At 34.4% G+C, this 27,861-nt stretch overlaps 2 protein-coding genes across 12 annotated transcripts in view; one reads left to right on the top strand and one right to left on the bottom strand.

The window, feature by feature from the left end:
- Positions 1–305, bottom strand: part of GIN1 (gypsy retrotransposon integrase 1) — a 28,920-nt gene extending 28,615 nt beyond the window's left edge. The window contains exon 1 of one of the 2 annotated variants that reach the window (XM_032628437.1): positions 187–305. The gene's annotated coding sequence lies outside the window, so the exon portion shown is untranslated. The remainder of the gene's footprint in view (positions 1–186) is intronic. The other variant, XM_032628436.1, reaches the window with a different exon arrangement.
- A 60-nt stretch (positions 306–365) lies between these two features.
- PPIP5K2 (diphosphoinositol pentakisphosphate kinase 2) overlaps positions 366–27,861 on the top strand; it is a 75,713-nt gene continuing 48,217 nt past the window's right edge. For 2 of the 10 annotated variants that reach the window (XM_032626776.1, XM_032626768.1), the window contains exons 1-10: positions 480–616; positions 7,832–8,216; positions 11,063–11,258; positions 13,711–13,801; positions 15,273–15,358; positions 16,405–16,559; positions 17,974–18,075; positions 19,189–19,350; positions 20,743–20,864; positions 22,159–22,260. In XM_032626776.1, the coding sequence (XP_032482667.1) occupies positions 8,103–8,216; positions 11,063–11,258; positions 13,711–13,801; positions 15,273–15,358; positions 16,405–16,559; positions 17,974–18,075; positions 19,189–19,350; positions 20,743–20,864; positions 22,159–22,260 (1,130 nt within the window). In that variant the 5' untranslated portion in view covers positions 480–616; positions 7,832–8,102. Of the gene's footprint in view, positions 617–7,831; positions 8,217–11,062; positions 13,802–15,272; positions 15,359–16,404; positions 16,560–17,973; positions 18,076–19,188; positions 19,351–20,742; positions 20,865–22,158; positions 22,261–27,861 lie in introns of all 10 variants that reach the window. The other 8 variants (XM_032626773.1, XM_032626775.1, XM_032626774.1 and 5 more) reach the window with 8 other exon arrangements.

The raw sequence follows: 27,861 nt of genomic DNA, 5'->3' as shown, positions 1-27,861 counted from the left end.
TCAGCTGTCGCGGGCATCGCAACGCCCAAGCAAGGCCCTCCCGCTCCAAGGGCGCCTGCGCAATCTCCACAAAGTCAATTAAACCCTTCTTTAAACTAGTTGACGCGAATGGTTTTGAAATTACTGTCAGCTCACGCCTCATTTTAAAAAATCATCAAGTGTGAACACACCAAAACGACCACTCACCGAAGTGGTCCTAAACGCAAGCGTCAAGATTTAAGCTTCCTCTCGCGATTTATGTGGTGCTGCCGGAAGCGGAACTACCCGTGTGGTTAAGAGAGGAGTGTTTACGGGGTCCTCGGAGCTTCGGTCAGAAAAGGTTAGGGCGGATCGTTTGGTTCTTGCCGGAAATCGTTCCTCCCGGTGAGGTTTCGCTGTGAGACCCGAGGCGGGAGAGGAAGAGGCGTGACCAGGGTTCGGCGAGGTGTAGTGTTGCCTAGAGTAACTCTCTGTGGCCTTCCAGCTGCTATTGAAGAGAGAAGACCCAGGTTCAAGCTAACAGCTGGAGTGTCTTTGATGAACACCTCAGTTCTGTCCCGGGGATTAAAGGGGAAACCGAGGCCTGAATGGGCGTGGTCATTTCCTGCAGTTCGCGTGACGACCGCAGCCGTGGCAGGTGCGGGCCCAGTGACCGAAGGAATCAAGATGCGGAACCTGGTCCCCCGAGGTTTGCGGCAGCTGCTGGGCAGTTGTTTTGTCTCCTGCTGCGCTCTGGGGGAGCCTAGACACGCGCTCCTCCTAGGGGCATGTGCCAGAGAGGCAGCGTGGGTGTGGAGGACTGACAGTACAGCCTTGAGGGTCTTTCCGTGTCTTATTTTCTCTTTCTCCTCCATTACTTCCCTTTTCCATTTCTTGGGTTTGAGATACCGGAGGTTTCATCTTAGCTCGAAGGGAACTGCCGAGGTTCTGGCTGGTACGCCAGGCTGCGGTCTCGTTCCACCGAAGTAGGCAGTCTCGAGTTTGGGGACTGCTGTGGGTAGAGATGGCTATTTTCATTTTCATTCCTCAGTCTTTGTCCTTCTGCTCCTCGGCTTCTCCACTCCACTACAAGAGACCAAAAGCCCCTTCCGTTGCAGCTTTCCAGAGTAGGGAAGGTGGCTGCAGGTCACTGCCGCCCCTAATCGGTTGGAGTGTTGCATCCTCGCGCGCTTCGAGGGGGAAGGGGCGAGGGTGGTGACCACTGGATCTCATCTACTAGGACTTCCTGAGAGTTTGCGACCTTTGGAGTCCCGTGGATGATACTTACCTTGGCTTTAGCGTATTGAAAAGCTTAGTTGTGGAAGTAGGAAGCCTCCTTGCTGACTTAGGCACCTAGCATCCTTGCTCTGCAGTGGGATAGGGTTTTGCTTTGCTACTGAAAATTCTTCATGAAAAATAAAGGTTTTGTTTCAAGCAAATAAAAAAAAATAATGATAGCTGCCATTCACTGAGTTCTTATGTGTGCCAAGTGCTTTACATAGTTTCTCATATACTTCTCTCAACAATTCCATGAGGTGTATTGTATTAGATTATTATTCTTATTTTACAGAGGTAGGAACTGAGCCTTATCTCTAAGCCTCACTTAACTTGCTCTAGTAAATTTTTGCTACTGGTAAACGTTTGAACAAACCTGTACTAGAAAGCAGGTTTTTCATACTTCAAAATCTGTATACTTAACTATTACATTACCATTGTCCTACCGTTGTGCTTCATTGCTTCCAACTTCTTCACTAACATTTTCAGTAGCTGAAAGTATTCATTAGAAAAATATTTGGTATGCCTATTTAGGTGTCTGAAGGCAGACAGATGTGACGTCTGTCTTCATGGAGCTTCAGTATTGATGCAGAATTTCATAGTTCAGAAACCAAAATACTTAAACTTGCATGGGTTTGTTTAAAGCAGGTGATTAAACTGGTGGGCAGAAGGTGCAGGTTGTGCAATCAAAGCTTGCTGTTTAAGTTTTAAACTCACGACTTGCAGGGTAGTTGTGAGGGTATTAAACTTAACAATTGGTGGAACACTTATTCATCACCCAAATAAGTGCTATGCTATGCACCAATTAAGTACTGGGAATATATAGATGACATCCTCGTTCTCTAAAAGCTCCCATGCAACTACATATGAAGAGTATTGTGGAACTATTAATGTTCTTATGTGGAAATGATACTGTGGTTTTGTAAGAGCATATCCTTATTTTTAGGAGATGCATAGTAAAGTATTTAGAGATGACGCATATTGATGTCTACAACTTACTTTCAAATGGTAGAGCAATTGTTGAGTCCAGTGGTGGGTATATGCGTGTTTACAGTGTACTGTTCTTTCAATTTCTGTGAATATTTGAAATTTTTCACAATAAAAAGTTGGGGAGGAAAACCGTAACTGTAGTGGAAACATATTTGTAAAGATAGATCCAAAATGCTGTGGAACATAGAGGATGGAAGAGGGTGCTGATGTGTATTTGGGGGTTAGCAAAGGCGTGACTTCCAGACTTTTTAGTTTAGTAGTTTAACAAGCCCTCCAGGTGATTTGAGTGCATTCTAGAGTTTGAGAACCAGTGCTTTGAGTGTGGGTACTTTAATAGCATGATACTAATTTCAGATTTAGAAATCAGCCTTAATAGGTATTTGTCTTTTGCACAAATTTAAACAGATTACCAAACCTGGCTACACTTTGATTTGTTAAAATATAGATTATCTGGTTAAGAAATGCTGCTGTAGAAAATTTGTGGGAAGTCTATTAACTTGAGTTTTTACAGATGTCCCAGATAATTCTGATGTAGCCAGTTTATTATGGGACTACTGCTATACAAAGAATCTTAAAAATAAGAAAGGCTCAACTTTGATACTTGAATAATGTAATATCTTTAAGGCCAGTTATATGTTTTGGAATTCATGATGGAGGATGTAGGTTGGTCGAAATGCTAAATAATGTGGAAATGCATAAGGTATATTTGGTTTGTCAGGGGTTCAGGTGAAATAGCAATTCATTAGAATATCCTGGATTTCCTATCATGCCCATAAAATTTCATCTTGTACTACAGTATACATATCACTTGGGTAGGGGAAACAAAAAATACATTTATTTCATACTTTTAGTTTTATAAGTATTTATTTAATATGTGTAATACTGTGGTAAGGACTGTGGAGTCCTGATTTTGCCCTTAAGTGATCATGATGGCCTTTGGTTTAAACAGACCTGGATTTGATTTCTTTTTACAGGTCTTATTGGGTGTGTGGTTACAGTCAAATTTCTTGAACTTTCTGAGCTTCAAGTCCTCATTTATAATCAAATGATGGACATTTATCTATGTACTGGAAGCATTTGTAAAACGAGGAAAATATCTCTAATCCCAGGATTGCTAAGAATAATTGTTAAATCACAAAGTCATAACTGCTTCCCAACTTTTTTCATATTAGAGTATTCATAGAAAGTGATAGTATTTGTACGGTGTTTCCAGGAGAAACTGAAGAGAGTGGTGTTGGAGGCAACTGGCCAGGGGGTTCCAGCTGCCACACTTGGCATACTTAAAGTATTCATTCATGGTGAGGCAATGTGTTGGGAGGCTCTGGGTTAACAAATTAAGTACATACCAGGTAGCAATGGTGAATAAATGTTCATTCTCTTGAAGCTTATCGTGTTTTGAAGGGATGTACACAACCAAAACAGCTAAATAATGCCAAGGTTAGAGGTGACCAAAGGGCAAAATGAATGATTCAGAGAAGAAATCTTGGAAAGTGTTAAGGAAAGGTTTGTGAGGGAATATGTTTTGGGTACTTGCGATGTGCCAAGGTCAAGAAGACAAAGACTCTGCTTCATCAGCTTTGTCTCCTTTTTTATCAGGTCATCAGATCTCCTGTAATAATAGCATGCTCCCCTAACAATGGCAAACACAGGTTTTGATTGCCATGTACTTCCATTGTTCTACACTCCCCCTCCTTTTTTTGAGTTGTACAGGGGTTCTCAAACTTGGGTGCACATTAGAATCTGAGAAGCCTTAAAAATACCTGGGCCTTTCTCCCAAATATTTTGATAAAATTGGTATGGAGTATTGCCTGAGCGGTGGGATATAAGAACTTTCTAAATATAATTTAATCTGTAAAACAACTTGAAAGATAGGTACAATTTACTGAGGCTCTTAGAGGTTAATTAACTTGCTCAATGTCACACAGCTATTGGAGTTAAGATTTAACACCAAGTGTTTTTGGCTCCAGAATCCATACTATTAACCACTAGCCTGTTCTATTTCTGGTATTTGTAAGTATCATTCATATATCAGAAGAGAAAACAAAAAATGAAGCCTTTGCCTACCCTTATAACAAAGCCCTTCAAAAGAATTGTCAATATAGCTTGTCTCTACTTCTTCTTCTCCCGTTCTCTTAAAAGCAATCCAATCACATTTAATAAAATTGAAAATTCTTACCGTGGCTTCTCAGTCCTCTGTATGTATCTTAGCTACTTCTCCGACTTTATTTTCTACCATTTTTCCTTTACTTGCTTGCTCTGCTCCAGCTGCAATGTTCTCCTTACTTTTCCTTGATCATGTGAAATCTGCCAAATGTTTATGTTTTAGGGCCTTTAGAGTTTGTTTCTTGTCTGGAATGCTCTTGTCATATAACCCCATGGCTGGTTTCCTCATTAATTCAGATTTCTACTCAAATGTCACCATATTAGGGAGGTCTTCCTAACATATATTTATTTGTTGATTTGTCTATCGTTTCTCTCCAAATGAGTGAATGAGACATGGTTTCAGACCTAAACCCATAATCAGATGGGGAACATACATATATGTATTTGAAGACATATATGTATTTGAAGCAGCATTGAAGACTGAAACAGAATTTGACTAAGTGAAGAGAAGGGGACAGATCAGTCATTCATTTATACTCTTGGAAAAAAATGTGCAGGATACACATTTTTTCCCAAAAGCTGATTTCTACTTATACATAATGCACAGATAAAGTAGCTCAAAAATTTGGGAAAATATAGAGTAAAGGGACTAGTAGGAAATACAACCCAATAATTCCACAACTAAGAACTACAACCAGTAGTTCTGCCACTGGGTCATGGTATTATTAACTGACTTATAAATTTTCATTTTTATGCATTCTAGACTTTTCACGATGAACACTCTAAAATTACAGTTTTTGAAAATTAATTTTCAGCTCTGTAGAACAGGATTATTATCACTCATTAAAGCACCTAAATTAGAAGAAAGTACAATTTTAAAATCATGCCATAAAGTGTACACATACACATACTTACATGCATATATATATAAGTAAACATATATCTTTATATGCACTGAAATACATCTCCCACTGTTGCCGTTCTGAAAAGTGAGACATTATTGCATATTTCTATTGTAGTTTTGTTGGTGTGCTTATCACACTAAAACAGAAAATGTTAATTTACTTGGCTGTCTTCTTTCTAGACCTTAAAGCTGCTTAAGAAAAAGGTTCATGTTTACTTTGACTTTATATTGCTAGCACCTAATACTGTGCCTTCTGTAATAGGTTAAAAGTTATTTGTGATTTAGGTCAACAAATAATGAGCAATATTCATTTTGTTAGATTTTATATTATGTTAGTAGGGAGCTTGGTTTATAGAGTGCCTATAGAAACTAAGGTTTATTGAGTGTTTAGTATATGCCAAACATTTACTTACTCTTCACAGAGTTACAGGGTACTATGATACCCCCTTTTTTATAGATGAAGAAATTTAGAGAAACTAGCATAAGTTGCTTGTTATGTAATGACAGATTTAAATAGGTATATCTGACTCTAAAACACATGCCCTTTCTGGTACTAAATATTCAATATTAGGGCTGGTTTTAGGTGGATGGGAGGGGTTAAAAACTAAAAAGAAACCAAAGAAGTTTGCCTTTTGATACAAAACAGAAGAACTGAGATCAGCTTATTCACTACCATCAAGTTTTACAACAATTGGAAACTTTATTTTTTTTTTTCAGCAAACATCTTTTATGTATGAAACAGTGCAAGGGAAATAGGAATAAAAAGCACTGATACATAAAATGAATTATTTCTGCTTTTATTCTTTAATGACAAAGTTTTAAATTTCATAACAATGTAGTTGCCTGGCTAGGTAAACTAGTTTTTGTTTTTTTTTTTAAATATAAATTTATTTATTTATTTACTTTTGGCTGTGTTGGGGCTTCGTTGCTGTGTACAAGCTTTGTTTAGTTGTGGTGAGTGGGGGCTACTCTTCGTTGTGGTGCGCGGGCTTCTCATTGTCGTGGCTTCTTGTTGTGGAGCACGGGCTCTAGGCGCGCAGGCTTCAGTAGTTGTGGCACGTGGGCTCAGTAGCTGTGGCTTGCGGGCTCTAGATCTCAGGCTCAGTAGTTGTAGCGCACAGGCTTAGTTGCTCCGCGGCATGTTGGATCTTCCCAGGCCAGGGCTCGAACCCATGTCCCTTGCATTGGCAGGCAGATTCTTAACCACTGCGCCATCAGGGAAGCCCAAGGTAAACTAGTTTTAATGTTTCATAGGGAGCCACCAATTAAACTGGAATTAGATCTTTAGGGATAGGACTTTTGGCATTATGCTTTGCAGTTCTAGCTAGCTTATCATTCAGCTCCTAAGAATATTTAATCAAGTAATTTCTTGTATTACCAGTAATCTAATAAAGTATTTGATATGTAGTTTCATCTTGGTAGGTGATTAGTTTTAATATGACCAAGGAACCAAGTACATGTAAACAGCTTTGCTAAGGAATATTCTGAGGTTATATCACTGTTGTGTGATAGTTCTTAAACTGATGTTCATGGGCATCTGTTTTTGTGGAAAAGTTTGGATGTCTGTCAATCACATAAAATTGCTTGCAGAATTTAGTGTACATGTGTATTTTTTCTGAGAAGATCCATAGATTTTAGTAGATTTGCCACAGGTTTTTTTTTTTTAGGCTTTATTTTTTTTTAATTGAGGTATACTTGACATATAATATGTAAGTTACAGGTGTACAGTACAGTGATACACAATTTTTAAAGGTTATACTCCATTTATGGTTATTATAAAATATTGCAAAAGCGTTTGTGAGTCTAAAACTTTGAGCTGCTGTTATAATGAAATCCTGTTTTCATTCTAATCTTGTTCTGTTGATTTATATGTGAGACCAAAATGAAGAATGGTTATGTACCCCCAAAAAACCTGTTTGCAAATTGAACTTTTACAAATTGAAGCCTTTTTAAAAATTGATTTAATGTAATTTCAGATTGGTGTATAGTTGTTAATTATTTTTAAATCCACATTATATTTTATCCTTTTCCATTCTATTCAGATATTACTGAGCTATGTGCAGAGGGATTTAGTTTTTTTTTTTTTTTTTTTTTGCTTGTGGTACGGGGGCCTCTCACTGATGTGGCCTCTCCTGTTGTGGAGCACAGGCTCCGGACGCGCAGACGCAGGCTCAGCGGCCATGGCTCACGGGCCCAGCCGCTCCGCGGCATGTGGGATCTTCCCGGACCGGGGCACGAACCCGTGTCCCCTGCATCGGCAGGCGGACTCTCAACCACTGCGCCACCGGGGAAGCCCGAGGGATTTAGCTTTTAGTGTAATTTTGTTATAATTTGAATAATTTTCTCCTAATTCCTTAGATATTTTTAGACTTGAATTTAGTGTACTCTTTTTTGTTATTTTGTATCAGTTTGTCAAATTGCCAAGATATGTATTATTGAGGATGAGAGTCTAAATTTCTTAAGTTTATGGAAAACTGTCTTTTCATTTGAAGGTATATATCAAGTTATTGATAATGATTTTACAAGTGTCATTTAAAGTTATTTTTACATGAGTGATTTTGAAGTACAGTCTCCAAAATTAATTTTTTAATTGCATTTTAGGTAAAAAGATTGCCATATCAACTCACTGAAGCAATAGGTCACTGTCTTGTCTTTTAAACTGCATCAACAATGAAGCAATAATATCTGAGAACAAATGAACATTTGCCAACTAACTGTCATCACAATTTCAAGTGATTGTATAAGCAGAAACAAGCTGCAACAGACCCATGTGTCAACTCTTACAGAGAGAATGCTTTTTTCAGATGCTGTTTATTTAGAAACAGTTTTAGTATATCACATTTAAGTTATATCTATATCAAATTAAATAAAAATGAGTGAAGGCCCCAGATTCTTTGTTGGACCTGAGGATACAGAAATAAGCCCTGGAAATTATCGACACTTCTTCCACCATGCAGATGAAGATGATGAGGAGGAAGATGAATCTGTAAGTTGTTTGTTTAGTGAAGACCAATACAGTCTGGGCTTTTTACTGATCACTGTGAAGGGGAATTGATACCATTGTCTTAAATTATTAAGACATTTTTTTCATATAGAAATTTGTTGGAAAGTTTTAAACTGAAAAAGCATACTGTGTTTCATTAGTAACATTACTGAATCTATAGTGCTTCAAGAAAGACAATTAGAGGTCAGATTTCTAAGTTGTTTAATAATGACTAATTTAGTGTCTTTCATTGCTATGTCTAATATAACACAGGGTTAGGTAGAAAAAGTGACAAGGAGAAAGAGTAATCAGGGCCATAAATCAAAAGGGTTCCTTGTATGTAGAAGTGCTACAGCAAATACATCAAGATAAAGAATTTTAAAGGTATTAAAGAAGAACTGCTTAACCAGCTTCATTAAGTTTGTCATGTTGTCAACACAAGTAGTGGCTGACCTGAAGATACCCCTTTTATTAACTATTCAGAAGTCTAAACTGTGTGGCTAGGAGAAACTACCTCAAGTATCTACGGGTGTGTGTGTGTGTATGTGTGTAAACCATACTGGATCTTTAGGAGTAACACACATTTATTATGTTTATTTTGCTCTGGTTATGTTAGCTCAACATTTTTATTACTCATCATTTTTGTCCCTTTACAATTAGAGATTGCTTTACTTTGAGAACCTATTTAAAATACAAACTTAAAATATGTGTTTCTTGTATTTCCAATTGAAAAAAGAATTTTGTTTTAAAACAAAAACCTGTTATACTTGATGTAAGTAGTAAAAATGAACCCAAAATAGCTATTAGATGACTCTTCAAATTCTTTTTCACTGTTATTTAACAACACCTTTCACAGTGCAGTTATACATATGAAATGCAAAATCAGACTGTCACCCATTTAAAATCTATCCCACCCCCCCACCTCACCCCTAGAAAAAAATGATGGTTTTCAAACTTCTCATACCATCCAAAACTTTTCTTCATCTAAAGTCTTATGTAGAAGTCCAGTAACTAAAACATAAAAGCAGAGCTTCTCTAACTGACTTAGACTAGAAAGTACTTTTGATTCTGCCTCTGCTACGCTTACTCCTTTTCTTTAGAGTTCTTCTGAGCACATGAGAACACCGCTGATAAATCAAGTCCAGTCTTCTTCCATATAAGGATTTTTATCTCTCTCCTATGTCTAGAACTGTACTTGTCTCTCTTCTCTTTTACCTTTTATGTTTTAGCAATATCAGATTTTTATTTCCCACATCTTCCATCTTGTACCATGCCTCTTTGCTGTTGTATGTACTTCTTTATCTCTGTGAAATACCCCTCCTTTTTGGATAATTTGTGAATCAGTTTTCATTCTTCAGAACCTCAGATTTCATGTTGTTCAGTCTTCCCCCTCTCCTTACTCTTTTCCCCATGAGAAACTTGAACATTTTTTCCTCAATACCATTTCTATACCTTGACTATATACTTCTATTCTGTATATCACTATGTACTGTATGATTACTGTGTTTCCTGTTAGATTCAAAGTGCTTGATGACAGGTAGTTTCTGTATATGTAACTCTTCAGTGCTTAGCATAATTCTTGGAATATTGGTACTAAATAAATTGAGTTCACATTTTGAGGAGCTTGATTTGGTTCATTTGACCTGTAGATTGATAAAATGATTTGTTCCAGATTGTTCTGTTAAGGTATCAAAGACGTTAGGTTGAGTACTCTTGTTGTCTGGGGAAATCTACTTAAGGAACATCGTAATGAGCTATGCTGAGGCTTTTGATCAGGAAAGAATTGAATAAGGGAACATAAAAGTAGGTGATCAGAGGGTGAAAGACAGCAGATCCCAGGGAGGTTAGAATTTACAATCTTTTTTTTTTTTTTTTTTTTTTTTTTTTAATTTACAATCTTTGATGGTAACATCAAATCCAATACCAATTTGAACTCTAAATTTCATATGAGTGAGAGGAATAATGCTAAGCATAAAGAAGAAGAATTATTCAGATGTTGCCCTGTTTTATTTTTAGATTTATAATAAGAGACGGTCTAGTAAAACACTTTTGGGCCCAGATTATAATGTCATATGAAATAAATAAATATAGAAGAGAAAAGAACTGAAATGGAAAACTGGACACAGCTTTATATTTGATAAAACTCTCAAAGTACCTGAAAGCAAAGACCTCAGAATGAATCTTGAGTAATTTTATAAACCCATGAGCTACTCATAAGTTTTCTATATTCTGCGTTTTAAATTTCAGGCTGAATCATGGCCTTTGAGCTGTAGCAAGGGTGCCAGAGATGAGCAACACTATAAACTAGGAATGTTGAGTACGAAGATTGGGGTGTCAAAGAGCATAGACACCTCTGTTTAGCAGTGTGGCTTTCTCCATAATTTCCTTCTAAGTTGTCATTGGTGACCAACTCATATTTAAGCTCAATCTACAAAAATATTTTAACACTGCATAGCTTTGTAGTGAAAATATCTTATTTTAGGCAAGAGAATTCTTTATCTCACTCCTATTGGCCCTTTAGGCCTTATTTGCTCCTTTAGCAATTTAATAATTTGCTAAATTGTTATTTAGCAAATAAATGCTAGACACAGTTAAGGAAGTATTTAAGTTTGAAATCTGAATGAAAATAGTAACAGTGTTCTGAAACTTTAAAAAAATTTTTCCAGACCTTTGTAGAAAACTATTATTATTTATTATAACAATATAATCTTGAAAAATGCCTGTTCAGGTAATGTGTCACTTTTATTGATTTATCACATACTTTATGTACTTCTGACAGAGATTTAAAATAGCTGTACTTTGGAGTTGTTATCAAGTCAACCTGATTTTTTGTTTTCTTTCTGTTTTAGCCACCAGAAAGGCAGATTGTGGTTGGAATATGTTCCATGGCAAAGAAATCCAAATCCAAACCAATGAAGGAAATTCTTGAACGGATCTCCTTATTTAAATATATCACAGTAGTAGTATTTGAAGAAGATGTTATTTTGAATGAACCAGTGGAAAACTGGCCTTTGTGTGATTGTCTTATTTCTTTTCATTCTAAAGGTAGTAAAACAGGGAGGGAAACCTCTTTATCCTTTCTAACTATAAAACTAATAGATAAAATAGAAAAATAAAATTAAACTCACCTAGTCTCACAGATAAGTGATATTAACATTTTGATATATTTCTTTCCAATCTTTTTTTCTGTGTGTATTTTTTAAAAACACATTTAGTGTTATAGTGTATATGTAATTTTATATTTAATTTTTAACCTAATTACATCAAGAGGTTTTCCCCTTCTATATCATTAAGTACTATATCATACTTAACCAATATCCTAAAAGTGAGATGGTTTCCAATTTTTACTATTAAAAATAAGGTTGTGATGAACTTTTTGAATGTATGTCTTTGTTTACAACTGTAAGTTTCTTAGGACAAATTCTTGATTTTTTAAATATTATAAGCCCATATATTTTGCCATATAGAAGATGATCTATCATTCCTCAATACATATTCATGCTTTATTTCTTAAGAACTTAATATTTGAATTTTATATTTTCCTTGCTGTCTTTTATAAATCAAACTGAAATATCAATTAAGCTTAAGTATTTCTTCAAAGTAAAGTCCACTAATCAAAAGTTATTAAGTGTATGTCTGAAAATTTATAGCCTAAGAATCTGTGAATTGAGTTTTCATTAAGAGCTCTAATTTAAAAGATATGCACTCAGTTATAAATGTATTCATATTAAGTCGTTTTTGTTACCAAACTAATGTAGCCTCCAGGTGTGTTAAAGTCTCACTTTAGTTAGGTGTTTAAAAAGCATCCCCTTCAGCAAGAAGGGGATGGAGCAGGTTAAGATTTTTTGTGCTCCCATACACTATATTGATTTTCATAATTTCATAGAGAAGTCAAGTCCCTGGTCTTCTTTACAGACTGAAGTCATTCATTTTAGAGGATCTTAAAACTTGCTTATCCTTGATGGTAAGGTGTTCTTCCCTTACTATCACGTGGTTCTTCCTATTTATTAAGTTAAAGCTAGTTATTTGCTTGTAAAAACTAGATACTACCTAAGGTCATATCCCACATGCTGCCTCTTTAACAGCAACAAAAGCAGGGTAATGACTGTATAGGCATTTCTTATTTCCTGAATTCTGTTACAAGGCTTCAAACCATAGACATTGAGACATCTTTACAGTAAGTGATGAATTCTTAAGAGTCTATAACACTAGATGGGTTTGTGATTTGTGGCCCATTGATTCTTGGTATAGAGTACTTCTAATTAAATGTTAAAAGCTAAGAGGAATTTAGGATTAAATCTTTTTTTTAACTGACCATAGCTCTTTGTTTTGTTTTTGTTTTTTTAACTTCAGTAGGCTTTAACACTTCCTTCCTCTACTAACTATTCTGATAATGCTACAAAATACGGTGTCTTCACAGTTACACTGTAGCATACTATAGTTAAATGCTAAAGCTATGTATGCCTGATGATTGTTACCCTTTTGCTTATTTATTAAAATATTGTTGTTTAGGGAATAATAATAGTTAACATTTATTGAGCACTTATTATGCTAGGTATTGTAATGTGTTTTATATACAGTATTATATTTAATTTCCCCAAAACCCTTTTAGTTAAAATACCCCTTTACAGCTGGGAATCAGAGACTTGGAGATATTAAATAAATTTGCCCATGGTCACATAGCTAATAAAGATGGAGTTAGGATTTGAACCTTGGTTTATGCTCTTAACATCTATGGTATACTGCCATTCTTAATCATAAACTATACGTTGATGGATAAAATTGGAGTCTTTTAGTGTTAATACAGAGAGTGAAGTATAATCATTAAAATTATTTAGATTTTTTTTTTAGATCTCTTACTATATCTGCCATTTGATTTGTTTTCATTGTAATTAGTAATTTTACCGAAGTCTAGAAATGGTAAGGACTTAATTTCTGCTGTGTTATTGACCTAGTTAACGGCAAGCATGATTCTGCTCATATATTTTGAGCATATCTGTTGAATGTAAATTAATTTTTCTTTTGCTGTTTTTGAAGATGCTTAATTTCTTTGAATTATCAGCTAATTTATATGTATATGCATCAAAATATCGTTAGAAGAAGAGGAGTTATATAATTTTTTTTAAAAATCACCAGGTGATTGTGATACACTTATTTATATATAGATTTCTATTTGTGTATGAGGTAGTCTTACCTTCTGTCAGGTGACTTTGAATAATCAGGCATCAACTAACATGTCAGTGCTCTAAATTGGGTTATGTAACCACTGGCTTGCTGTGCCTTATCTATCAAATTCACTAAGAAAAAATAAGATTTATTTACTAGTACAAGATAAATCAAGTTTTGTGTATTTATTATTCTATCTTCTAAAGAAAGCAGTTACATGCATAATGAAATTAGTCTTTTATAGGAAATGGCATAAATTCAAGTTGATTAAGTTATAGATGTCAACTTATCTTGAGATTCTACAGAATATGTTAATAATATGTGTTCTTAGGATTTCCACTGGACAAGGCAGTTGCCTATGCAAAACTCAGGAATCCATTTGTAATCAATGACTTGAATATGCAGTATCTCATACAAGATAGGTGAGTGGTTAAGTTGGCTAAATTAAGGAAGGAAAATTAACATTTATTTAGTATCTACTTAAGCTGACATGGTATCAGGTGTTTTTATACATATATAAATTTGTGGTATCCTTGAAATAATACTTAGAAATAGGTATTTATACGCAGTTTTACAGATGACAAAACTTGAGAATCAGGCAGATCATTTAGTTTGCCAAAAGTCACAAGTAGTTTCTCAGGTAGTGGGACAAGGACTTAAACCAGGTCTGTTTAATTTCCAGACCGTACTAAACCATTGAAAATTATGAACAGTTTTTCTATCATGTGACTGATGATGAAGCTACGGCTTTAGCCATTATAACTAGGTTTTTAATGGTAAAGTGGAACCATTTTGAGAAATATTTTACTGTATATCTTAGCAATTCATTTAACAGGTCAAAAGCATAGATATTTAAAAGAAATTGTAAAATACAAATGCATTTATATATCTCATTTAATTGGTGTTTCACTCTACTGGCTACGCTTATAATTTCACCGGTATTCTATTTTATTCTGTCTTAGCATTACAATATGAGGTTATACATATGAAAATGCTATATGAAGTGTAAGGCCCTATAGTTTTTTGTTTCCCTATTTTTGTTTTTCCTTTTCCAGATAGTAATGTTATTAATATCTCAATTTTTTTTTTTTTTTTTTTGTGTGTGTGGTACGCGGGCCTCTCACTGTTGTGGCCTCTCCCGTTGCGGAGCACAGGCTCCGGTTGCACAAGCTCAGCGGCCATGGCTCACGGGCCCAGCCGCTCCACGGCATGTGGGATCTTCCCAGACCGGGGCACGAACCCGTGTCCCCTGCATCGGCAGGCGGACTCTCAACCACTGCGCCACCAGGGAAGCCCAATATCTCAATTTTTATAACATTTTTCCTAGGTTTACATGTTTATATAGTATAAATATATATATATAAATGCATATTCATTTTAAGAAATTTAAAAAATAAAATTATGAAGAAAGGCATTTAACCCTGCCACTACGTTTACCATATTTTTTAATATAGAAAGCAATACATATATGCACTTATATTTTACAAAATTAGCATCACATTTCTATTAAAAGACTATAAACATTTTCCCACATTGTTAAATATTCTTTGAGTACTGTATAAGGTTTCTAATACTTAGGTAATATTCTGTCATTGTGATATAGTAACTTTAACCATTTCTTTTTATACACTTACATTCCCAATTTTAAAAATTAGTATTTTGATATGCCATAAAAAGTATTGTACATACACTTTTGTTCTAATATTGCTGAATATTTACTTAGAATACAGCTTTTCAGTGTTTTAAATGACATATTTGTTTACTTTAAAAAAGACTATATGCATGACTTTTTTAATGATAGAACAGTAATAATGTACTTTATGAACAGTACAGTAATATACTCATTGTGAAACAGAACAATAAAACAATAAGGATATTTTCTTTTTTCTTCAGGAGAGAAGTATATAGTATTCTTCAAGCTGAAGGTATTTTACTTCCTCGTTATGCAATTTTGAATCGTGACCCAAATAATCCCAAAGGTAAGAGTAAGAGATTTTAAACAAGCTATCTTTTGTCACTTAACATACTTTTGAGCCACTGTCTTCTATAATTAAATGGAAAGAATTTAAATTATGGTATTCTATTCAATTTTTAAAAAAATGATCCAAATAGGCAATTAAATTTCAATTAAAATGTGACACTATGAACTACAAGGCTAACTAATAATCAGGAGTTGTATGTCCTACATTTCTTTGGTCTACATTTGACATATCAGAATCATAAAGAAGAATTTTTAAATTACATGTTTAATAAATTTGTATTGATTGGGGTAAATGAATGATTCATCTATGACTATTGATTTAAGTATTAGAAACTTCATGTTAGTATGCCACAACTAAACTTCTGATGAGTAGGATTTTTGAAATACTACTATTTATTAATATTTTAAAGTACCCTTTGCTTCATTTTCCTAGTTATCTAAAACATGGCATGTAAGTTACACTTAGTCTAAAAAGGCAAGATAAATGTTTATATGTTTTAATATTTAATATTCTGATAACTATTTTGGGGAATTTTGATGACTTTATTGTACATTAGAGGAACTTTTATTAAAAACCAGATATAGTACCATCTGTAACAGGGAACTTTTCTCATTTGTCTAGAGGTACAACTTGCTGATTGGATTGCTTGCTTACTCTGTATATTGGTTAATTTTCTAACTTAAATAATTTCATGTTTTATGGTATCTGTGGTATAATGATTCCATACATTTTTCAGAAGATGATAGCATTATGGAGTTATTTCTCAATCTTTCTTGTGTATCATTTCATATCTAACTTTGAATTCTATGGGGTGGCAGGGTAAAATGGCCAGTCCATTAGATTTTTGAAGAATATAGTTCCTAATGTCACAGATCATATGTTTGCATAAATATTTTTAATTAAAATCAAATCAGTACATTATCCAAGGTTACTTTTCTTTGTAATCTCTATTATAGTAAAAACAAAAAAAGTCCTCAATAATAATAATATATCTAGGTAATATACAATATATAATTTTTCTTGCTATTGTGCTTGATTTATAGAATGTAATCTGATTGAAGGGGAAGATCATGTAGAAGTAAATGGGGAAGTTTTCCAAAAGCCATTTGTAGAAAAGCCAGTCAGTGCAGAAGACCACAATGTTTACATTTATTATCCAACATCTGCTGGTGGTGGAAGTCAAAGACTTTTTCGAAAGGTAAACCTTTGTTACCCTAGTGAATACTATTCTAAATACATTGTTGTATAAATTTTACTAAAAGTAATGAAGTATTTAGTAAAACTAAGGTTAACAATGTATCATTTAGAGATAAATTAATAAAACTGATATCATATCAATACTTTGTTAGAAAAGCAAAGCTTACCTACAGAATACCAAGAAAGTTATTTGATCTTCTTTCTACCTTCCATTTATGTATCTGTCATGTGAGAAATTCGGTAAAGATCAGCATTTTTTTTAAGAAAAATGGCCTTCCAAATGGATAGTTCATAGAAAAAGTAATGCCAATGAACTCTTAAATACATGAAAGTATGCTCAAAATTTTACACCCATAATAAAATAAATGTAAAGTCTAAAAGATAATGACATTGAATTACTTTTTGAATTAGCAAGATCAAAAAGATTGAGGTAGTTGGAAAACAAGTACAAGTCCAAACGTTGTTAGCAACATTTCTACTTAGCAATATAACTTAGCAATATATCAGGATTAAAAGTGAACGTTCAGGGCTTCCCTGGTGGGGCAGTGGTTGAGAGTCCGCCTGCCGATGCAGGGGACATGGGTTCATGCCCCGGTCCGGGAGGATCCCACATGCTGCGGAGCGGCTAGGCCCGTGAGCCATGGCCACTGAGCCTGCGCGTCCGGAGCCTGTGCTCCGCAACGGGAGAGGCCACGGCAGTGAGAGGCCCGCGTATCGCAACAACAACAACAACAAAAATGTGCACGTTCACTCATAAACAGTCATGGAAATGCAAAGTAAGAACACAATGAGGTACTTGTTTTATATTCATTAGAGTGGCAAATATTAGGAAGTCTGACAATACCAAATATAGATAATTGTAGATCAGTAGAAACTCTTATACATTGCTGGAGAGACTGGAAATTATTAAAACAGTTTTTAAAAGATTTTGGCATTATTTTGTAAGTTGAGTGTGAGCATATTCTATCACCTAGCGATTCCACTTCTAGAATATGCCTTAGAAACACTCCTGCACACGTGTGCCACGGGGATATTTAAAAGAAAGTTCGAAGCAAGATTGCTCTACTAGCTAAAGCTTAGAAAACAACCTAAATATATATTGATAGGCAAATGAATGAATTATGGGCTATTTATACAGAGGAAAATTCTATAGTATTAAGAAAGTAGTTACATGCAGCAATATGGTTGAATCTTAGAAACACTGTTCTTAGTGTTCATTGTATTTTTATGCTATTCAAGTTACCATTAGAGCAAAAAATAATATAGTGTCAACTGTGTAATGTGTTGTTAAATATTTGTAGATTAAAAAAATTTTTGGAAATAACAGTGATGGAAATAGATGGTAAAAAGGGTTATTTTATTAAAATGAGGAGAATAATTTAGTTTTTACATTGATAGACTTCTTTTATTTTCAGATTGGCAGTAGAAGTAGTGTTTATTCCCCAGAAAGCAATGTACGAAAAACAGGCTCATATATATATGAAGAGTTTATGCCCACAGATGGTACTGATGTTAAGGTAGGATTGATTAAAGTTTATTTTGTATTTTGAGTTTACCAGTGATCTCAGAAAAAGAGATTACCTTTTAGTTAGCTATATCTAACCTCTATTCTGAATCTCTTTCTTTTTAACTAGGAATTCTTAATCTGTTTTGTATTATGAATGCCATTGGCAGTCTGAAGCCTATGGACCCTTTATACAGGATAATGTTCTTAAATGCTTAAAATAAACCACACAGTATTACCAAGGAGACAGATTTTATTGAATATTTAAAAACCAACCCAAAATATAGTGGGTAAGGGTCTAATAGCCACCACGATGTTTCCAGGCATTGATCAGTGTAAATGATATTTTGAGAACTTTGACAACTATAATGTGATTTAAAAAAAAATAGGTGTGATTTCTGTTGGTGACAAATAAGGTCTTAACTGCTTTACCTTCAGCCAGTCTGTGTCTAGAGAGTTCTTTCTTAGGTGTAAACCTGATCATGAACTTCTTTTTAAAAATTCTCTTGTGGATCCTCATTGACCACAGGGTAATAATCAGATTTATAAGGCTGGCATAGATACTTCACAGTCTGCCCTCTGTCCTACAAACCTTATTTCTTACATTATAAACCATATCAAATACGTACTGTTACCTGAATACATCATGCTGTTTGGTTTCTCTGCCCTTTGTCTGTGTTTATTACCTTTGCTTAGAGTGCGTTTCCCTCTCTTATCTGCTTTTGAATTCATTCTGTCCCTCATCCCCCACCCCCTTTTAAATCTTTATTTTGGCAGTTACTTCCTTCTGTAATTTTAAAATTTATTTGTACCTCTACTTTGTTAAACTAAAACAATTTGAGAAGGGTCACATCATATGCATTCTAGTATTCCCTCATAATGTTCAGTATAATTATTTTTTATAGAGAACAGGACCTCACTTTATCAATTTTTGCTGTATAATTAATTATTTATAACCTCTTCCAGTGTATTGAAAATTTTCACATGTAAAATAGAAAGATGTGTGAAAAAATAGTCTGGACACTGAGGTATTTTTTATTTATTATTTTTATTTGAATTTGTTGTCTGCTGTTTTTATTTATATATATATATTTAAGTAAAATATGTATTTTAATATTTCTGAAAGGTTTATACAGTAGGTCCAGATTATGCCCATGCTGAAGCTCGAAAATCTCCTGCACTTGATGGCAAGGTGGAACGAGATAGTGAAGGAAAAGAAGTAAGATACCCTGTTATTCTCAATGCACGAGAGAAATTAATTGCTTGGAGAGTTTGCCTTGCATTTAAGGTAAGATGTTATACAGGCCATATAGACTCTTGTAAAAATTCTAATTTTTTTTTTTGAGTAAATGAGATGTTATTTGGGCTTATAACAGGAGAGATAAGCAGAGAAAATAAAGTGGTATATCTGAATGGTTTATGTACTTTTCAAGGGATTCTTGTAGTGCCATTAATATTAAAAATATATAATAAATGAAGACCTTTGTTTCTCTTTATTCTTTCTGTATTATATAGAAGGAAACCATGTCAATTTATTCAGAAACTACAATTACAGAGGAAAACTTAACTGAAACAGTAGAATTACAGGAGTATTATTTAACATACCCCTATAACCAAAACTGATTACAAGTATCTATTCAGAGTGGATAAATGATTTTTTTAAATAAAAAATGTCATCAGTCTTCTAGCCTTTGCAGTTGATCCTTTAGCCTATTCTGTATAGTAAAATATGTTCATGAAAGCTATACTAATACACTTCCTAAAGAAAACTTTTTACTTACGACATTTGACTAGTTCTCTCAATCTGTATTATTAGGCTTTGCCTGTACTGTACAGTAAAGATTTAAGTAGAGTAGTTCAACTTGAATCTAATAAAGGATAGACTTTACCTTGTTGAAGCCTTGCCTTGGATATGTAACTTAAAGACTAGTGTATATTACTGGTTATTAAATAATAAATAAGTTCTTTGTGTTTTAATAATTTGAAGTCTCTCATGGAAGGAATCTTAGCCTGAAATATGTTTTAATAGCTTTATGTGAATTGTTTTAATTTTGTAATACCAGGATTCCAAAAGCCTTGACTTAAAATAACATTATACTAATATGTGATATGTGAATATAAAATGTAGAAGATCAGAAAATTCCTGGAGCCCGAGCAGGAAATTCATACCCTTCAACTGTTTTCTCCCAAATAAAGTAAATTTATTTCAGGTGCTCACAAGTATGTGGTTATCAGGGTTTAAAAGATTCATAGGGATAATGGGACATTTCCTCTGGGATATGTCTTCAAAACTTTCTCCTGTTTAGTTTTTTGTGGTTTTTTTTTGGATTAAAATGATATAATTTCTACTAGCACAGAATTTATCGAAGCCTTTAAACATTTTTACTTTTGTTTTTTAATAAAATGTTAATTGAAGAACTTCTTGGCCTCTCTAGTCCCGTAAGCATTAATGTTCTACATCTACTTCATAGGAAGAACTTAAATAATCATATGACATGCATATTTCAGAGTATTCAAGTTACAGATAAGTAGTTTCTTTGTTTTTACTTGCTATGAAGTAAACTGATAAGCAGTAATATACTTTTAGGCACTTATAAAATGTGATGTTTTCTAATAAAACTGGAAAACTGTAAGTCATATTTCAAATGGAACTTTAAAGTTTATACTTTATTTTAAATAGCAAACAGTTTGTGGCTTTGATTTGTTACGGGCCAATGGACAGTCCTATGTCTGTGATGTCAACGGCTTCAGTTTTGTGAAAAATTCCATGAAGTATTATGATGATTGTGCAAAAATACTTGGGTAAGATTTTCTTCTTTATACTTCTTCCTCTTTACTTTTGTTACAGCTAATGCATACTGGTTATTCAGAAACCAAATAATGGTAAACATCAAGTGATCAGGGTTTTGTAAACACTGCAGAGTAAAAATCAATGTTCATAAAATGACATGCCCAAAGACCATGCCAAATCCTGAATTACACTTTGGGTTATGAAAGACAAATCAATATATGACCAATATAGCTAAAGGCTTAAAGGTATTTAACTTCATAGATTTAGAAATGCTGTAACAGTGATTTTTAGTGATTATTACAGTGGTTATTCATCAGAATGGCTAATTTATTTGATTATTTTGTTTCTCAAGTTTTTGATATGTAATTATAGTACTTAATGGTTCAAAATTAACCAGAATAAGTAACCAGAATAAAATAGAAATATCTGGAATTTAGAATTCTTTTGAATGATTCTGCTTTCTACACGCATATGTTACTTTAAAATAATCTCATGAGATTATGAAGTGAATATAAAAGAAATTATTGCATATAGAAATGCCATTTTTATATTCTTTGACTTATTTTCTTATATCCTGATTTAGACGACTTGAAAGACAACTATTTTTAAACCATTTCAAAGTATATTTGACAAAGCCGTAAAAAACTTACACTTTAAAATGTATTTTAATAATTGGGGTCAGCTGTTATAGTATATTTCAAAGGTTTGTGAACTTACCCTTAAAGTGAAATTTGGGGGAGCTTACTAAATTTTAGCATGAATAAATGCTAAATTTAAACAAAACAAAAAATGTCTTATAATTACTTAAACATGTTTTCATTTTTAACCTTATTAGCAAAGAGTAATAAGAAATTTGTTAAACATGAGCAATAGTTTAAAATAGCTTTGCAGGTGATAAATAAAAACTGAAAGAAATGATCAATGGCCACACAGAAGAGATAATCTTGGATTTCAGAATCTTTATAAGTAGATACGCAGTTACAGTGATTTACTTGAATCCTGTGTAATTTATATTTTTAAAATGAGAGTAAATAAGTAAAGCCAAATTCACGACATCCTGTTAGTGTGTTCTATACAACAGTTTAGCACTGCTGATCTAATTTTTCTTGACCAGGATTGATTTTTTACGTTACTTTTTATGTGCTGTATTCACATAATCACTAGATAGTTTGACTTTCCCTCCTATAATACTCAGTTATTTGTCATTAGACTTTACCTCCTATAATACTCAATTATTTGTCATTAAATACCCAGGTTTGTCTTGAAATGAACTAGTTTAATTTTTCTTTTCTTTTTGTCTTGAAGGAATATTGTAATGCGAGAGCTTGCTCCACAGTTTCATATCCCCTGGTCGATACCCTTAGAAGCTGAAGATATCCCGATTGTACCAACTACATCTGGAACTATGTAAGTTTAAATATTTTCATTTAGAAACTCCTTGGGTTTTCCCCATTGGTTAGTGCTATTACAGTGAAGATTATATTTCTGAATAATTATTAGACACTCTACTGTGTATGTTTTCATATGATTGACTTTGCAGATGGAGAAATAGATTATATGCTTTACATGGGGCTATTTAGACTAAAGATCTTTTCTGTTGTTCCAAATAAAATCCTGAAAAATGCTTATATAGTTATAGAACTATTGAATTAAGCCATAAGAATAAAGGAGGTGCCAACAGATGTGTTCCCTAAAGGTTCGTGGTCAGTGGTCATACAACTTTAGTGCTTTCAGCATGTAAAGGAAAAATATACAGTTATATCTTGAAGTAAATTAATTAGACCAACATTGCCAAAGTGTTTCATAAATTCTAGTGAAAGTTACTGCTTGAAATTCACCTGTCACTCAGGTGAGTTGACCAAATGCTTCATATTCACAGCTTAGAGCTTTATCTTAGCATATTAAATATTCTTAGGAGTCCTGATTGGGGCGGAGAGGAGGGCAAAAATACTTAATTTTGTTTTTAAACCAATATTTCCAAACTTATTTAACACAAAACATATTTTTGGGTAACTTATTCTATAGAGTTATGTTCTATGTCTCACAGTCTGGCAAATGTTAAATTGTACCCTACCATTTCTGCTAAGACAGTTTTATCTTCCAGTAACTTGAGTTTGAAATACTTTTCTTCTTACGTGGGCAAAATAAATATAGCAGCTTTATTTTGTTTGATTTAATGAAATCTCAGTCTATAGTGATCTGTGCTACAGGGCAGATAATTAAAGAAGTTAGGGGATTACAGTCCATTTACTTTATTTTTTTTTAATATTTTATTTATTTTAACATCTTTATTGGCGTATAATTGCTTTATAATGGTTTGTCAGTTTCTGCTTTATAACAAAGTGAATCAGCTATACATATACATATATCCCCCTATCTCTTCCCTCTTGGGTCTCCCTCCCTATCCCACCCCTCTAGGTGGCCACAAAGCACTGAGCTGATCTCCCTGTGCTATGTGGCTGCTTCCCACTAGCTATCGATTTTACATTTGGTAGTGTATATATGTCAATGCCACTCTCTCACTTTGTCCCAGCTTACCCTTCCCTCTCCCCATGTCCTCAAGTCCGTTCTCTAGTAGGTCTGCGTTTTTATTCCCATCCTGCCCCTAGGTTCTTCATAACCATTTTTTTCCTTAGATTCCATGTATATGTGTTAGCATATGGTATTTGTTTTTCTGTGTCTGACTTACTTCACTCTGTATGACAGACTGAAGGTCCATCCACCTCACTACAAATAACTCAATTTTGTTTCCTTTTATGCCTGAGTAATATTCCATTGTACATATGTGCCACATCTTCTTTATCCATGCATCTGTCCATGGACACATAAGTTGTTTCCATGTCCTGGCTATTGTAAATAGAGCTGCAATGAACATTGTGGTACATGACCCTTTTTGAATTATGGTTTTCTCAGGGTATATGCACAGTAGTGGGATTCCTGGGTTGTATGGTAGTTCTATTTTTTATATTTTAAGGAACGTCCATACTGTTCTCTTATAGTGGGTGTATCAATTTACATTCCAACCAACAGTGAAGAGAGTTCCCTTTTCTCCACACCGTCTGCAGCATTTATCGTTTGTAGACTTTTTGATGATGGCCATTCTGCCCCGTGTGAGGTGATACCTCATTGTAGTTTTTTTTTTTTTTTTTTTTTTGCGGTACGTGGGCCTCTCACTGTTGTAGCCTCTCCCGTTGTGGAGCACAGGCTCCAGACGCACAGGCTCAGCAGCCGTGGCTCACGGGCCTAGCTGCTCCACGGCATGTGGGATCTTCCCGGACCGGGGCACGAACCCGTGTCCCCTGCATTGGCAGGCTGACTCTCAACCACTGCACCACCAGAGAAGCCCTCTCATTGTAGTTTTGATTTGCATTTCTCTAATGATTACAGATGTTGAGCATCCATTCATATGTTTGTTGGCAATCTGTAAATCTTCTTTGGAGAAATGTCTGTTTAGGTCTTCTATCCATTTTTAGATTAGGTTGTTTGTTTTTTGATATTGAGCTGCATGAACTGCTTATAAATTTTGGAGATTAATTCTTTGTCAGTCGCTCCCTTTGCAAATATTTTCTCCCATTCTGAAGGTTGTCTTTTCATCTTGTTTATGGTTTCCTTTGCTGTGCAAAAGCTTTTCAGTTTCATTAGGTCCCATTTGTTTATTTTTGTTTTTATTTCCATTTCTGTAGAAGGTGGGTCAATAAGGATCTTGCTGTGATTTATCTCATAGAGTGTCCTGCCTATGTTTTCCTCTAAGAGTTTTATAGTGTCTGGCCTTACATTTAGGTCGTTAATCCATTTTGAGTTTATTTTTGTGTGTGGTGTTAGGGAGTGTTCTAATTTCATTCTTTTACATGTAGCTGTCCACTTTTCTCATCACCACTTATTGAAGAGGTTGTCTTTTCTCCGTTGTATATTCTTGCCTCCTTTATCAAAAATAAGGTGACCATATGTGCATGGGTTTATCTCTGGGCTTTCTGTCCTGTTCCATTGATCTATATTTCTGTTTTTGTGCAAGTACCATACTGTGTTGATTACTGTAGCTTTGTAGTATAGTCTGAAGTCGGGAGCCTGATTCCGCCAGCTCCGTTTTTCTTTCTCAGGATTGCTTTGGCTATTTGGGGTCTTTTGTGTTTCCATACAAATTGTGAAATTTTTTGTTCTAGTTCTGTGAAAAATGCCACTGGTAATTTGATAGGGATTGCATTGAATCTGTAGCTTGCTTTGGGTAGTATAGTCATTTTCACAATATTGATTCTTCCAATCCAGGAACATGATATATCTCTCCGTCTGTTTGTATCATCTTTAATTTCTTTCATCAGTGTCTTATAATTTTCTGCATACAGGTCTTTTGTCTCCTTAGGTAGGTTTATTTCTAGGTATTTTATGCTTTTTGTTACAGTGGTAAATGAGAGTGTTTCCTTAATTTCTCTTTCAGATTTTTCATCATTAGTGTATAGGAATGCAAGAGATTTCTCTGCGTTAATTTTGTGTCCTCCTACTCTACCAAATTCATTGATTAGCTCTAGTGGTTTTCTGGTAGCATCTTTAGGATTCTCTATGTATAGTATGTCATCTGCAAACAGTGACAGCTTTACTTCTTCTTTTCCGATTGGATTCCTTTCACTTCTTTTTCTTCTCTGGTTGCTGTGGCTAAAACTTCCAGAACAATATTGAATAATAGTGGTGAGAGTGGGCAACCTTGGGTTGTTCCTGGGCTTAGTGGAAATGGTTTCAGTTTTTCACCATTGAGGATGATGTTGGCTGCGGGTTTGTCGAATATGGCCTTTATTATGTTGAAGTAAGTTCCCTCCATGCCTACTTTTTGGAGGTTTTTTATCATAAACGGGTGTTGAATTTTGTCAAAAGCTTTTTCTGCATCTATTGAGATGATCATATGGTTTTTATTCCTCTTTTTTTTAATATGGTGTATCACATTGATTGATTTGCATATATTGAAGATTCCTTGCATTCCTGGGATAAACCCCACTTGGTCATAGTGTACAATACTTTTAATGCGCTGTTGGATTCTGTTTACTAGTATTTTGTTGAGGATTTCTGCGTGTATATTCATCAGTGATATTGGCCTGTAGTTTTCTTTCTTTGTGACATCTTTGGTTTTGGTATCAGGGTGATGGTGGCCTCATAGAATGAATTTGGGAGTGTACCTCCCTCTGCTATGTTTTGCAAGAGTTTGAGAAGGATAGGTGTTAGCTCTCCAGTAAATGTTTGATAAAATTCGCCTGTGAAGCCATCTGGTCCTGGGCTTTTGTTTTTTGGAAGATTTTTAATCACAGTCTCAATTTCAGTGCTTGTGATTGGCCTGTTTATATATTCTGTTTCTTTCTGGTTCAGTCTCAGAAGGCTGTGCTTTTCTAAGAATTTATCTGTTTCTTTGTGGTTGTCCATTTTATTGGCATACAGTTGCTTGTAGTAATCTCTCATGATCCTCTGTATTTCTGCAGTGTCAGTTGTTACTTCTCCTTTTTCATTTCTAATTCTGTTGATTTGAATCTTCTCCCTTTTTTCTTGATGAGTCTGGCTAATGGTTTATCAATTTTGTTTATCTTCTCAAAGAACGAACTTTTAGTTTTATTGATCTTCGCTATCGTTTCCTTCATTTCTTTTTCATTTATTTCTGATCCGAGCTTTATGATTTCTTTCCTTCTGCTAACTTTGGGGATTTTTGTCCTTCCTTCTCTAATTGCTTTAGGTGTAACGTTTGGTTGTTTATTTGAGATGTTTCTTGTTTCTTGAGGTAGGATTGTATTGCTATAAACTTCCCTCTTAGAACTGATTTTGCTGCATTCCGTAGGTTTTGGGTTGTCTTGTTTTCATTGTCATTTGTTTCTAGGTATTTTTTGATTTCCTCTTTGATTTCTTCAGTGACCTCTTGGTTATTAAGTAGTGTATTGTTTAGCCTCCATGTGTATGTATTTTTATAGATTTTTTTTCCTGTAATTGATATCTAGTCTCATAGTGTTGTGGTTGGAAAAGATACTTGATACAATTTCAATATTCTTAAATTTACCAAGGCTTGATTTGTGACCCAAGATATGATCTATGCTGGAGAATGTTCCGTGAGCCCTTGAGAAGAAAGTTGTTCTGTTGTTTTTGGATGGAATGTCCTATAAATATCAATTAAGTCCATCTTTTTTAATGTATCATTTCAAGCTTGTGTTTCCTTATTTATTTTCATTTTGGATGATCTGTCCATTGGTGAAAGTGGGGTGTTAAAGTCCCCTGTTATGATTGTGTTACTGGCGATTTCCCCTTTTATGGCTGTTAGCATTTGCCTGATGTATTGTGGTGCTCCTATGTTGGGTGCATAAATGTTTACAATTGTTATATCTTCTTTTTGGATTGATCCCTTGATCATTATTTGTGTCCTTCTTTGTATCTTGTAATGGTCTTTTTTTTAAAGTCTATTTTGTCTGATATGAGCATTGGTACTCCAGCTTTCTTTTGATTTCCATTTTCATGTAATACCTTTTTCCGTCCCCTCACTTTCAATCTCTATGTGTCCCTAGGTCTGAAGTGGGTCTCTTGTAGACAGCATATGTACGGGTCTTATTTTTGTATCCATTCGCCCAGTCTGTGTCTTTTGGTTGGAGCATTTAATCCATTTACATTTAAGGTAATTATCGATATGTGTGTTCCTATTACCATTTTCTTAATTGTTTTGGGTGTGTTTTTGTAGGTCTTTTCCTTCTCTTGTGTTTCCTGCATAAAGACGTTCCTTTAGCATTTGTTGTAGAGCTGGTTTCATGGTGCTGAATTCTCTTAGCTTTTGCTTGTCTGTAAAGGTTTTAATTTCTCCATCAAATCTGAATGAGATCCTTGCTGGGTAGAGTAATCTTGGTTGTAGGTTTTCTCCTTTCACCACTTTAAATATGTCCTGCCACCTCCTTCTGGCTTGCAAGGTTTTTGCTGAAAGATCAGCTGTTAACCTTATGGGGATTCCCTTTTATGTTATTTGTTGTTTTTCCCTTGCTGCTTTTAATATTATTTCTT

The sequence above is a fragment of the Phocoena sinus genome, chromosome 3 (assembly GCF_008692025.1).
Source record: "Phocoena sinus isolate mPhoSin1 chromosome 3, mPhoSin1.pri, whole genome shotgun sequence".
NCBI classification, from domain to species: domain Eukaryota; kingdom Metazoa; phylum Chordata; class Mammalia; order Artiodactyla; family Phocoenidae; genus Phocoena; species Phocoena sinus.
The sequence above is the reverse complement of the archived record's forward strand: the minus strand, read 5'-3'. Positions and strand labels throughout refer to the sequence as shown.